Here is a 12,654-nt window from a genome sequence, read left to right as displayed (position 1 = left end):
TGTGGCGTAACTCACCCGGCGCTGCCTCCCAGTTACAGGAGTGGAGGATGGACAACTTTTCATTCTCATCTGCTGGAGGTTGTTGCACTCGAGTCCATCTTCCAACATGGGCAACCTCGCCTTGTTTCTGTGGAAACTCAGCTGCTGCTGCGTCTTCTTGTCTTAGTGGAGTTGGTTTTCCAGCGTCTTCACTTGCAAACAATAGATTTATTATTTTAAATTCTCTGGCAGCTGAGGTTCGATAAGTTAAAAAGATCTTCACAGATTCAGACTTCCTGCTTCAATAACTCTTCTGATCAACGTTCAAATGTGTCAGCAAGTATCTCAATCCTTTTTGTATGAACATAGAAAGTGAACTACAAATGCATTTCAAAAGAAAAAAGATCGTGGTTTTGTCTTTTAATCAGAATTGTTTACTTCAAGCTGTGAATGCAGACATGCAGCGAGCCAGCTGCCAAGCGACCGAACTGCAGCTGCTCTATTCCCGTGTTCCTCCGCGTAGCTGATGAATTTCAGTTTAAACTGTGCTTCATAATCGTGTCTCTTTGCATTTCCAGGGTTTCCAAAATGAAGTTGTTCTGCATCATGCTCATATCTGCACCTTTGTACTATGGGGGGGTTCTCCTTTCACGTCCTCGCCTCTGTCCGTACCGTCATCATGCTGTTCTCTCCTAGGTCTTCTTTACCAAAGTCACACAACAACACATTAGGGCCGCTCCATACATTTTGGAGAATATGTAAGACTTTTGTGTACACCTTATGGTTGTGAAAGTACTGTATATAGAAAATGTGATTAAAGGCAGAGAGCAGCATGCAGCCCATGAGCCGCCTGTTAGCCCCCCCCTGCTCTGAAAAATGAAAGTGCCGCCCGCTGCCTCGCCGGATTTGACATGCAAATTTTAGCCAATCAGATCAACCAGAAAGGTCACTGCTCCCAAGTGACAAAAACGCCCCCTTAACACTGTGCGCAAACCCAGGAGCCCAAAAAAGGGGAAGTGAGCGTGCAGGATCACGGCTCAGTTAGGATTGCAGGCGTGTAGTTGTGAGGTTCCTCACTCAGTTCCTGAACACGCCGCTCAGTTGTCTTTGCGCCATTTCACTTTATGGCAAAGATGAAACGCCATTATAAAAACAGAAATAGCCAAGTGACTCCAGCACAAAATTAATCAGTTTTATTTTGTTAAATTTTTATGTAACTTTGCTATTTTGTTTTGGCCAAAAATGAAGTTACGGACGTAACGGAGGTGATTTCCCACACGGAGCCTGTTTACATCTAACTCACAACATTCATTGGTAGAATATGTTACTAGAGAGCTGTTGGCTTCTTCTCTCTGGTTATGGCTCCACAGTGTCCCACAAAAGCTAAGGAATGGGGGGCTGGGGCGGTTTAGGGGGTCCAAATAGAAAGAGATGTAAAAAAACAGGAAGGAAAAGAAAATGCTAGAGAGGAAGTGACCTTGTCTTAATTTATGATATAAGACAATTTCTAATGAAACTTCAGAAATGATGCGATTTACTTATCCTATAGTTTTGAAATAAAATGTATTACATATTAATTAATGATACAGCCTTTATTCAATTCGCTAATATATACTCTAATTACAGAATATTTTGCATTATTAGAAATTTTTCCATTTATTTGAATACTATTAATTTCTTTCATGTACTTTTATTAATTAGTAAATTACATTTATAAATGAGAAATAGTATTAGGTAATCAATACTTTGATCAAACCAAATTTTAACAGATCATAAAAAATGTCACAGGCACTCCTGCTGCTTCAGTTTTCTCTCTTAGTGACAGGAAGCGGTTTCAAACATTTAAAGCCGCTTCCTGTTTGCGTCCTTTGGTAGCCTGACTGCTGGATGTTCAAATCCCCATCTGGCTGTTTCTTTGCTGTCCTCACATGCGTAACGGGGCTGAAGGATCTCAATGGAGGAGTATTTCTCATATCTTCCCTCATTTATTTAGAAATGTATTTTTCATTAAGCCCGTTGGTCACGGGGTTTGCTGCACAAAACTGTCACAGCTTAGATGGGGAAAAGGAGAGTTTTGTTGACTCGGCTGGAGGCTTTGGGTGTAAGTTGGTGGTGATAATTTCAGGCTTTTATTTGAGTGAATTTCAGAGAAGCTGTGCTGATCACAGAAACCGTTCTTTGTCCAAGACCCAATGGGCCAGCAGAGCATGCAGGCCTCACTTCCACACACATTGTAGATCTTTATTCATACACCTCTGCACTCCTGTACAGCATGTAGTGTTCATCACACCTCTGCCCATGTCTCCTCTGCTGTCTCTGTTTGTCCGTCTTTTTTCCTCTTCTCGCCTTTGGCATTCCTTCACTCCGTCTCTTCCTCCTTCTCATAGTCTGGATTTAGGGGGCAGCAGATTAGCTGGTTGTTGTTAAGCAGAATCATTTAAATACATGTAATCTTTTATTGGCAGCACTACAGAACCTTGCAGGCAGAAGTTTTTACCTTCTGCCCTTTTTCTTTCTCCAGTTTGGACTTGCACTGTGACCTGGTGCGGCTTTCTTCAGCTCAATCACACACACAGCTTTATATTCCAGAAGGATCTGTTTGTTTTTTTATTACTTTTTTTGTGGAAAGTATTGATTTCCCCACAGCGACGACATCATCAGCTCGTTTTTTTGAGTACCCTAATATTGTTGCTTTTGAGTCTTTGCTGACATTTACAGAAGTCAGGCATCTCAACACCTTAAAAACAACAACAGTTGGTTCTGGTTGCACAGACATTACAAAAAAGCCTTTAGTCTGGTCATTTTCAAACGGAACCACACCACCCAGCTGCACTTCTACATAAGACAGAATAGAGGATTTGAAGCTGCTTCCTTTTTGTGTGTTCACGCTTCAAAGCTGAGTGAAGTCATTTTCTCATTTTTCCGGCTAACAGTTCAAATGTACACTGACCCGAAAGACACAGCCCCTTCAGCACAAAAAACAAAAAAAGCCATAAGGACTTCAGTTGGCTAGACTTAAGGCTTGACTGAAAGAAGAAATCCTTACGATTTCTGACTGAATGACTCTGCGTGTGTGTAGCTAACACAGTTCAAGACACAAAGACAGTAAGTTCTTTGAAATATAAAGAAAATCAGATAAAGTTGTCCCGGTTTCTGCTAATACTTTGCTGTGAGCAGGTAGGTTTTAATTAAACAAAACGTCTCTCAGATCGGCCAACAGAGTGATGTGCTGTGTAACAATAGGTCAGTTTCTTTGGTTTGCACATTTAATCAGCTACATTTTATTGAAACTATCACATTCTGTGAATGAGATCATTGAGTTTAGTCACCCAGTGGAAACAGTACAGCTGACACATACATAGACTTTCATTTCATGTTTTTATTTATTCAGCAAGTGAACCACAGGGCATGCACATTTATGCATAGTTCAAGTATTATTTCATTTAAGTAATTGGTAAAAGCTTTTATGCACATCCAATAATGGATAAAATTGTTGGCTAAGATAATAAGATAACTAATTGAAGATGAGTGTGAAGGTAAAGCTGCTGTGGTCAGTGTGAAAGCGTTTTGTGATGGAGGCTCTGCAGCTCCCAGAATCCACCATAATCTGAGAGGAGCTCAGTCCAGGCTGTCAACTGAACAGAACTGCCTCTTCTGATGTTTTATTCAAAATCCTCTCAATTCATTGACTGTCAGAGTTCACTAGTGTAAGGCTCATCTTTGTGCATCTTTTCAATGACTTGCAGGGAAATATTTATATTTTATGAATATGTGTGGACAGCAGAAAAGCGTATAACAAAAAAATGAGTTGGAGGTAGTGTGCAGTGGTGGTCCATTAGTCCACCTTTCCTTTGCTTTGATGGAACCACAGACTGGCAAAACTCACATTTGTTTTAATCCTTCAGTGTCAAGATTACATAGCCTTGTTCAAAATAGCAGATGTCAGGTTCTATTCTAAAGCTTAGAAATGCAAAAAAATCAACGTAACATTTTCCAATTCTTTTAAAAGGGATTCTGAATAACTCCACCCTGGTGAGAACAAATGTTTGGTTCAGAAACCTTTTCTATATGTCCAACTGCAAGAAACCAAACACAAGAAAGCTGCTGGATTCTTAGGACTGAATCAGCTCAGTTTTATTTCTGCTGTAAAACTTTAACTGAATAACAATTAGAAGAACTAAAGGCCACATGGCAAACACATTTTTGGAGAGGTCATAAAGGCCAATGTAACCGTACAATAACATTCATGCTGTTACAAATTCAAGCACTTGCAGTGGGAGGAAACATGCATTTAGGGAGCTTTCCCTTCATGGCGGGGGATTAGTCGCCTCCCAGAACAAGCAGAGCAGGATTCATTTCAGCCTTTCTACTTTTGCTGTTTCAGTTCCTCCAGAGCTCGTCTCTTCTCTGTCTTTTCTTTATTTTGTCTTCTTCTCTTACCATTGTTCTGCAGTCTTTCCTCTGTTTCAGCAGCTGCTGTGTCTTTGCCAAACAGAAATGTGTTTCTTTCCTAATGAATTTTATAACTAGACTGTTGAGACTATGTCCTGATCTGATCAGGTAATCGGAAATCTGACCCGATCACGTGGCTGACACGATCAAACATTCAGATGTTTTACCCGATCAGTATCAGACATTTGACTTATTCTTATTATGATCAGCGCATTCAATTTTGATCTCATTATTCCAGCCAAATCTTCTGCTAGAAGTCTGCAAATCATGAACAGATCACCATCATTTATTGTGGCGCTAGTTTGAGCAGAAGACGCACAAAAACAGTTTAGCTAAGCTAAGCCAGCGAGATATTCCCAGATTCAGACTTCCGGGATCAATAACTCTTCTAAAAAACATTTTTAACTCACAGCAAGTGTCTCTATTGGGTCTTAACGCAAACAACGACCAAAGACATTTTCACAGGAAGAAAAGCGTTTTTGTTTTTCTCCAGTGAGAACGGCGTTCTCCATGCTGCCGACAGACGGAGAGTGGCTGCTCCGGGAAAAGGAGATTGATCCACTGAAGAGCCCATCCTTTTTATTTCTCTTTGACAGACCCCCAGTTAAGCAGAATTAACTAGTGATGTAATATAACCCAAAATGTGATGTTCATGCATGTTGATGGCTGGTCTTAAGCAGTTAAAAAAAAGAATCACATTCTCTAAAAAAACAACCCAGACTAATACATTGTTCCATTGATATAAGCGAGTTATAGTCATCATACGTATATGGTACAACGTTTTTAGATGAAAACTATTCATGCTTGTATTTTTAATGGGGATGAATCAAACTTGATCAAAAATGTTTAATAGTTGTGAAGATACCAGCACTACAGTCACCACTCTGCATGACTAAATTTAACCAGTTTTTTCTAGTTGATAGCTGCACTAGTCTTACTTAATTGTTCAAGCTACTTCACAGAAGTGCTCTGTTTAAGTCTTAAATGATGAAGGAAGGTTAATAAAAAAATACTTAAAAAAACCTGGTTATTAAATATGTTCATTTTTTAATCATTCATTCATCTTCTAAAGCAGTTTGTTCCCTTTTGGTGTCGCGGGGCACCATGGACGAAGGCAGGGGACATCCTGGCCAGTCTGTCGCTGGGTCACAATCACACACACCTAGGGACAATTTAGAGTAACCAGCATGTTTTTGGATTGGGGGAGGAAGCTGGAGTCCATGCAGACTCCACACCTGGGCAGAACTTTCTAAGTGTGTTTGTTGACTTTAGACCCGGACACATATCTGATTCGGTTCAGAGGGCGTAGCATCTGCAGCTGGGATCGAGGCTCATTCTAGTCATTGAGTGTCATCATCCAGATGTTGTGGCTGTGACTATCAGGCAGTCTGCATGCAGAGCTAAAGATATTTAAGCTCTCTGCAGCTCATGTTTTATTTCCCCTTACTGCTTGGTGAGCGTAGGTGAAGTGCATCATGGGAGTTACTATTTCTGGTCCTATATTTCAGTTGTGTGAGGATGAGGTTTTGTTGCTTTTGTGGTTTAAAGTCCCACTCCAATCAACTTTAGATGTGAGCAATATCAGAGCTATCCAGGCGGACAGTTTAGATCCAGATTCCAGCTCAGACAGGAAAACAAAGACGTTCATGGATCTGTTTGTCTACAGGTGGATGATGAGAATGGAGCGGAGCAGGAAGACTTTGGTCTACAGTCACTGCTACAGGCTTTTTCCAAATGACTTTTCTTCTGCTCCTGATTCACCACGATTTGAATAAAGAAATACTCAGAAAAGCAGTTTTAATCTGAAATTCTTTTATACATGTCCTCCATCATCATAAAAATGCAAGACAAACATGTTAAAAACACAATTCTCATTGGAGTGGGTGTTTAAGTGACGTTGCTTTGTTGGTCATTTTAAAGCTCTTAAGATACATCAGCGTTTTGAATGTGTTTTTACCCTCTATTATTGTAGCAAAGCAGGGGCCAAAATTTAATTTTTGAGACACCGGCCAAGTTGGCGATAGACTATTCTCAGGATGTTGAAAAAAATGTTTTTCTAAATTGTCCCTAGGTGTGAATGTGAGTGTGAATGTGTGTGTGATTGTGGCTGGCGTGGCAGGTCCGGAGGACGGCCGGGAGGCCGCGCAGTCCGGCGTGGCAGATGAGGGGCCTGGCATAAAGTCTGGGGCGAGAGTGGCCAAGTCTGAGTTCTGCCAGCAGTCGGCCGGTGGGCCAGGCATGGAGTCATGGTCAGGCATGGCTAAGTCTGAGTTCTGCCAATTGTCGAGCTCCGGCGGGTCGGGCCAGTCGTCGAGCTCGGGTCAGTGTGTGTCAGGCACCCCCTTGGAAGCAGGGGCAAGTTGGGGCGCCGACACCCCCCTGGAAGCCGGGACGGGTCGGGGTGCAGCCGGCAGGTCAGGCATGGAGTCAAATGAGGGGTCAGGCACGGAGTCCTCTGGCAGGTCGGGCCAGTCGTCGGAGTCGTCTGAAGAGGGCAGGAGGGTCGGACCGGGGTGCGTTGGGGACCACCACCGGAAGAGGAAGGGGCAGGGATGCATCCGGGACCACCACTGGAACAGGTTGTGGTGCGTCCAGGACCGCCTTCGGAACAAGAACGGGACGTTGAAGGGGACGGCAACGACAACCCCCCCTCATGGCAAGACGGCTCCCCTCCATAGCCGGAGTGCAGAATTCGAGCATGACAAAGTCCTAATAAGACCTGGACCTCTCTGCTTCCAGGCAGTAGGCCTCCAGCAAACGCATGTCCTGCTCTGCTGGGTCCAGGAAGAAGTATGGCTGGTCCATTCTGTCAGGTAGGGAGGGCTGGTGAGCGTGAAGGACCCAGAATGCAGAGACGGGGGCACACGGTTCCAGGGCAAGGGGTTTATTTAACAAAAGGCGCCGCAGATCAGGGTAACAAAACAAAACGCACTGTGGGCAAAACATGAACATGGCAGAAGGGAAGAGACGTTAGAGACGTTAGAGACATTACATGAGAGACATTAAAGACGTTAATGGACCAGCACAAGAGGAAGCAGAGACGAGACTTATATACAGACAGGACTGACAAGACTCAGGTGAACATGATGAGGGCAGATTGGGACCAAGGAAGTAAAACTCAAGAACATGACAGAACAGAAAACCTTTCAAAATAAAACATGAAACAGAACTCAAACATGACTGAAACAAGACGGAAAGCAAAAACCAAGAAAAAGAAACCCAAACCATGACAATGATTACAAATTTTACTGAGCTGAGCATTCAAATTAGACAAAAATAGTTATTTACGGAGCCCAGGACCTGACATGGGTAGAATAAATAAATAAAGCATTCCCACGAAATAATAATTTCTTCACAAATAATATTCTAATATACATTTATCCTGTTGTATTTGAATGCACCACAGTTACAGGGACAGATTGATTGGTCGAGATGCATTATGGAATATGTGTGATGCAGGTAAAGTGACTGCTAACGAGTATGTTGACAAGTTACCTCAGCACGTCCTAAATATTATTATTCCTGTTCGACCCTAAGCTACAGCATCCCAGACCGCAGCTGCCCGAATGCCGGCATGACAATCAAAAGAGCTCCGCTGCCAGAGAGCTTCAGCGGCAGCACGGAGTGCGTACCAGGATGTGAAACAACAGTTGCTGTTTTGTGCATCTCCATCTTGGATGCTGCTTGAGCCTCGGGGATTTGGTGCATGCATTTGGAGCCACCTCACCTCCGGAGTCTATCGTTTTCCCATGACGGACGGGCGTCAGCCGCCACAGGCGTGTGCCATTGCGTGTGGCCCACATTCCATTCCCACGCATTATTATTCCATGGGAACGAAATATTATTTTGTGGGAATGCTTTATTTATTTATTTTATCCGTGTCAGGTCCCGGGGTTTTGTATTTAAAAAACTACAATTTCTTCTGTTGCCCAACCCTGAAACACAAAGGTGGCAACAGACCAATCAGCAAATTGGTCTTTAGGAGCCAACCTGGAACACAGTGACAATATGATGTGGAAAAAGAGCTGTGATTCCTGATCTGTGTGGGAAACTTCAATGACGGAGGTGCATTACAATGCTGAGCTGTTGGATTACAGTAACAGGAGAAACAAGCTGCAGTGAAGTCAAAGGCACCTGTGTATTAGAATGACCCAAATGCAAGAGAAACAGCATGAGAAGGGCTCTCTGCCAACTTACCCTGCTCTGCGATTTAAAGCAATTTAGCAGATCTTAGGCACCTGAAAGTAGAGATCTTTCATTAAACGGATAATAACTGAGTGAAAGATTTGTCAAAGCTTTTTAAGAAGGATACATGGGTCAGAAGCTTGGCTCTGAACTCTGCTGTGTTAAATTAAAACAACATTTTTTTGTTTTTGAAGTAAAAAGAGAGGATGTAGTGAACTCTTAGAATTATTCTCCCAAATTTCTATACAGTCGGTAAAATATGGTAGTATTAAGGAGCAGTACAATAAATATCTACTAATATATGTTTAGATTTATTGATGAATGAAATACTTTTTGAGACTTTAGTTTGTATGTGTCTGTGTGGCTTTCAACTTAGAGGTTGTTATTGATGACAAACTAAGAATTTGATTTCTGTAACACTTTCAATTGAGACATTATTTATTTGAATTGAGAGCTCGGTTTTGGCATGAAGATGATGAGAGAAATCTCAGCGGTAGACTTCAATAAACGCTTTCACCCTGCGTTCTGTCAGACTTTGAGATGAAGCTTGGTGAAGAATTTCCTCCTGCTGCTGTTTTCAGCAACTGTCTTTCCTGTCTGTGTGTCTCTGCAGATCTTATCATTAAACTGGCAAAAGACAAGTTTGGAGCCATTCAGGCAGAATATCAAAAGGTAAGTGTGTCAAGGTATGAGGTCAAATGATTATTTGACTGGCATTACTCCGTCTGTCTAAAGTTTTCTGATTGGATTTTAAAGATATTTTATGTTGAAACAATGTAAAAAATACTCGGTGTTTCCCTTTGTTTTATATTCTTGTACTTTGCACTGTTGTTTAGAATAAGGTTTCTGCAATACTCCATTGTGATGCTGCTAAAGTTGTATGTAATTTCTTTTTGACTGGACTAAAGCTTTTTAGAATTGAGATTTACAGGATCTGGTCCTCATTACTTTGTGTGGGATGCAAGTAAGAGAAAGATACAATCCAGCTCTGATGAAGATGCACATTCTACTAAGATCAGGCGTTGTTTTTTCACAAAAGGAATTGAAACTTTAGGTTTTCTTCAAATCTTAAAATAATTGTGTTAACAATTCAGGCAGAAATCAATGGGGGGTGCAGGAGCCCCTATTTGAAGTTTAATGTAATAACCCTGAGCTTTTCTTGCAGTCAGGCTTCATATTTGAGACGCTACATTATAGGAAGTTAACTGTTTTTCAAAACAAAGTGCATTTGTGCTATGAGCCTTCTATGTGCAGACGGTTGATTTGCATGGCAGGTTTGACTTCAGTTTTTCTTTCTGCTCTTTTGTTTCATCACATCTTTGTTTTGTGGCTTTATTCTTGATGCTGCATTGCCTCTGTCTTCTGCATGCCCTCTTCATCTGAACTGGCCTCGCACAGCCAGAGAACATTGTGCTGACTCTTCAGGTAAACTCCACCACATGGACTCACTGTCCAACCCATCCTCTGTCTCAAGGTTGCACAACACAAAATAAGCTAAACATGATTCAGAAGTTAGAGATGTTGTATTTGTCCTTTTAATTCTATTTTTGCTGTTTGTGCAGTCTTGTGACTTTCACCCATCATCCCCCCATTTACCTCCTAACCTCTCTGCACCCGTCTGTCTGCTGTGCTGCAAAGCTGTCACCACTTAAAACTAGGCCTTTATGGAAGCATTTGTGTGTCTTAATTCAAAATAAAAGTCAATACCAGAAATGTTTTTTCATTTTTACAATGAAGCTGCGTTTGTTAACTCAAAGATAAAATGAAAAATCAAACAGCCTCTTCTGTCACTTAATCAAAATGATAAAGAAAATGGTATTTGACATTTCATTTCAGGTTTTCTTGTAAATGAGCGACCTTGGGAACCTTTCAGGCAGATTACTCTAGCAGTGTTTCACTCGGTTACTCCCCTAGGGCGGTTCAGTTAATCAACTCACCTGTTCAGCGTCCTATTTAAGTCCAGGTGTGCACTTGTTCATTCTCTTTCTTTACTGCAGCGCTGCTTTCGTCGCCCCACCCCCCTCCCCGGCTTCCACCTGTGAGCTCCGTTAGGGGTAGTTATTACCCAAAAGTTTTATGGAAATCTTATCTCACGGAATTGTACAGAGCCTTATGCCAAACGAAAGGAATGTGAAAATAAATATTTTTCCTGCATGAGTTGTCTGAATGAAATTCAGTTAGAAATGTCTAATTTGACGGTTAAAATGGATTAACAGAAATGCTTTTTCATTTTCTAATTGTAACTGCATCAAATGACTCAAAATTAAAATGAAAAATCAATCTTCCAAAATGCTTTTTCATTTTCTACTCAAACACCAGTCATTCTGTGAGATAATGAAAGCGAAAATGCAAAGAGGGGATTGCATTTTCGTTTCCACATCCACCGGGCAAAAACTGTCGCATTATTCAATTCCAGTTTGCAGTTCTGAGGGGAACAAAAATCATGTTGTTTTTTTCCTTAAAGTGGCTGTAAAAGCACATTTCTCAATAATCATTGGTCATACTTGAGACATCATTTTCACTGTCATCCCTGTCAGTCACTACCCCAGGAATGTCCAAACCAGTGCTTGACATCATGAAGCTTTTCTCTGGCTTTGTTGAATTCTTAGTGGATGGAGCTACTGTTCCAAAAGAGCGGCTTCTCCACAGAAAGATCATTCCAAACAGCTTTTTCCAACGGTATCCCCAAAATTAATTCAGAAACAAAGACACATAAGGAAAAAGTCAGCAACTTCAAATTTGCAACAGAAAATGAGTTTGTGTCCTTAATTTTATAACTAAGAACTTAAAATAAAACCACCTATTGTGATTTTTTTTTCTTTAAATGATTTTGAACTAAACGTGACCTACAATCTTAACAAGGGGCATAAAACTGTTGTGGCCTAAACTGAAAAAGTGCCGTGCATTGTATAAAAACCGCTAAGAGCTAAAGCATAAATGTCCGTTTATGAAAAGCTTCTGCCAAAACATTGACTAGCATTTAAAAATGGGGTGTTTCAGTAAAAGATGAAGTATTGCATTTTACTGCAAAGTTTGGAAAGATCTTGAAAATACACAACGTTTACATCCAGACATGTTTGGTTTGGTGTTTGGTAATTGTCATATGAAGTGACTCTAATCTCTGAGGGTTTGATGAGAGCTGTTGTAAATAACAGGAAGTCCCTCTTGTCTGTCCTCTTCAGTATAAAAACGTTCCTCACTGTCTGCCTGTTCCAGCCGTCCTGCTAAACTAAAGCCCAACAATCAGCAGAGCCACAGCTCATTTAGTCTCAACTGTGACTTCCAGTGAGTTCAGAGAGCTGGAGCGTGTTGGTTGAAGGCACCTCAGCATGTTGACTTCATATCTGACCAGTGATGCCTGTCCTCCTGCTCAGACATGCTGCCATCTTCTCGTTCAGTCTGTTCCCTTTGGAAGGACACAACCCTTGTTTTGCTCTTGCCAAGAAATAACAGAGGTCCAAAAATAATCCGAGCTGCAGGCCTTTAAAGGGTGTTGGGGGAAAAACACTCAAATCGTTCTGACCTTTCTCTTGTCAGGGCTTACAGTGACAGAAGCAGAGAGACAGATGCTCATTTCCTCATGTCTTAGTGTTCTGTGAAAGCATCCGAATGTTTTTAAAGAGCAGTAATGCATCCTCACTCAGCGTGAAAATGTCTGCTTGGGTTTGAGGGCAGCACGTTGGTTCTGGTTGTCATTCCAGCTTCTGCTTCCAGTGCAGTCATTCATACATCTGCTGTAGTGAGAGCATCGTTGTGACTCTTTCCTCTTGTGTCTAAAAGAAAGTGCACAACATTAAAAACATCATTGTGGATCATGGTCAACTGAATATAGACTTCAAAATTAAACTGAATATTTCATAGACAAATATTCAGAAAGAGTTTTATTTCTCCCTGTGTTTTTGACCAAACCGTCCATGCCATGCTAAACCTGTGCTGCATTTCCCCGGGTAAGATGGGTTCTGACGTCTGAGGAGAGTTAAGATTAGAGAGGGAACAGCTTGGGGAGCATTTTGACCTTCCAGGAGCTGTGAAAACAGG

At 41.5% G+C, this 12,654-nt stretch overlaps 1 protein-coding gene and 1 long non-coding RNA gene across 22 annotated transcripts in view; one reads left to right on the top strand and one right to left on the bottom strand.

Moving 5' to 3' along the window:
• Positions 1-12,654, top strand: part of prom1a (prominin 1a) — an 89,445-nt gene that overhangs the window by 26,696 nt on the left and 50,095 nt on the right. For 14 of the 21 annotated variants that reach the window (XM_078953830.1, XM_078953829.1, XM_020701719.3 and 11 more), the window contains exons 2-3: positions 9,230-9,288; positions 10,015-10,041. In XM_078953830.1, the coding sequence (XP_078809956.1) occupies positions 9,230-9,288; positions 10,015-10,041 (86 nt within the window). The remainder of the gene's footprint in view (positions 1-9,229; positions 9,289-10,014; positions 10,042-12,654) is intronic. The other 7 variants (XM_078953831.1, XM_023959473.2, XM_078953828.1 and 4 more) reach the window with 1 other exon arrangement.
• Positions 7,225-10,684, bottom strand: LOC144994814 (uncharacterized). The gene is made up of 3 exons (XR_013658456.1): positions 10,554-10,684; positions 8,629-8,669; positions 7,225-7,362 (listed from the first exon to the last, which is right to left on the bottom strand). It is a non-coding gene; the product is annotated as an uncharacterized LOC144994814 (long non-coding RNA).

The sequence above is a fragment of the Oryzias latipes genome, chromosome 10, assembly GCF_053564925.1.
Source record: "Oryzias latipes strain Hd-rR chromosome 10, Olatipes_Hd-rR_3.1".
NCBI classification, from domain to species: domain Eukaryota; kingdom Metazoa; phylum Chordata; class Actinopteri; order Beloniformes; family Adrianichthyidae; genus Oryzias; species Oryzias latipes.
Note: the sequence above shows the minus strand (reverse complement) of the source record. Positions and strands in the feature narration are given on the sequence as shown.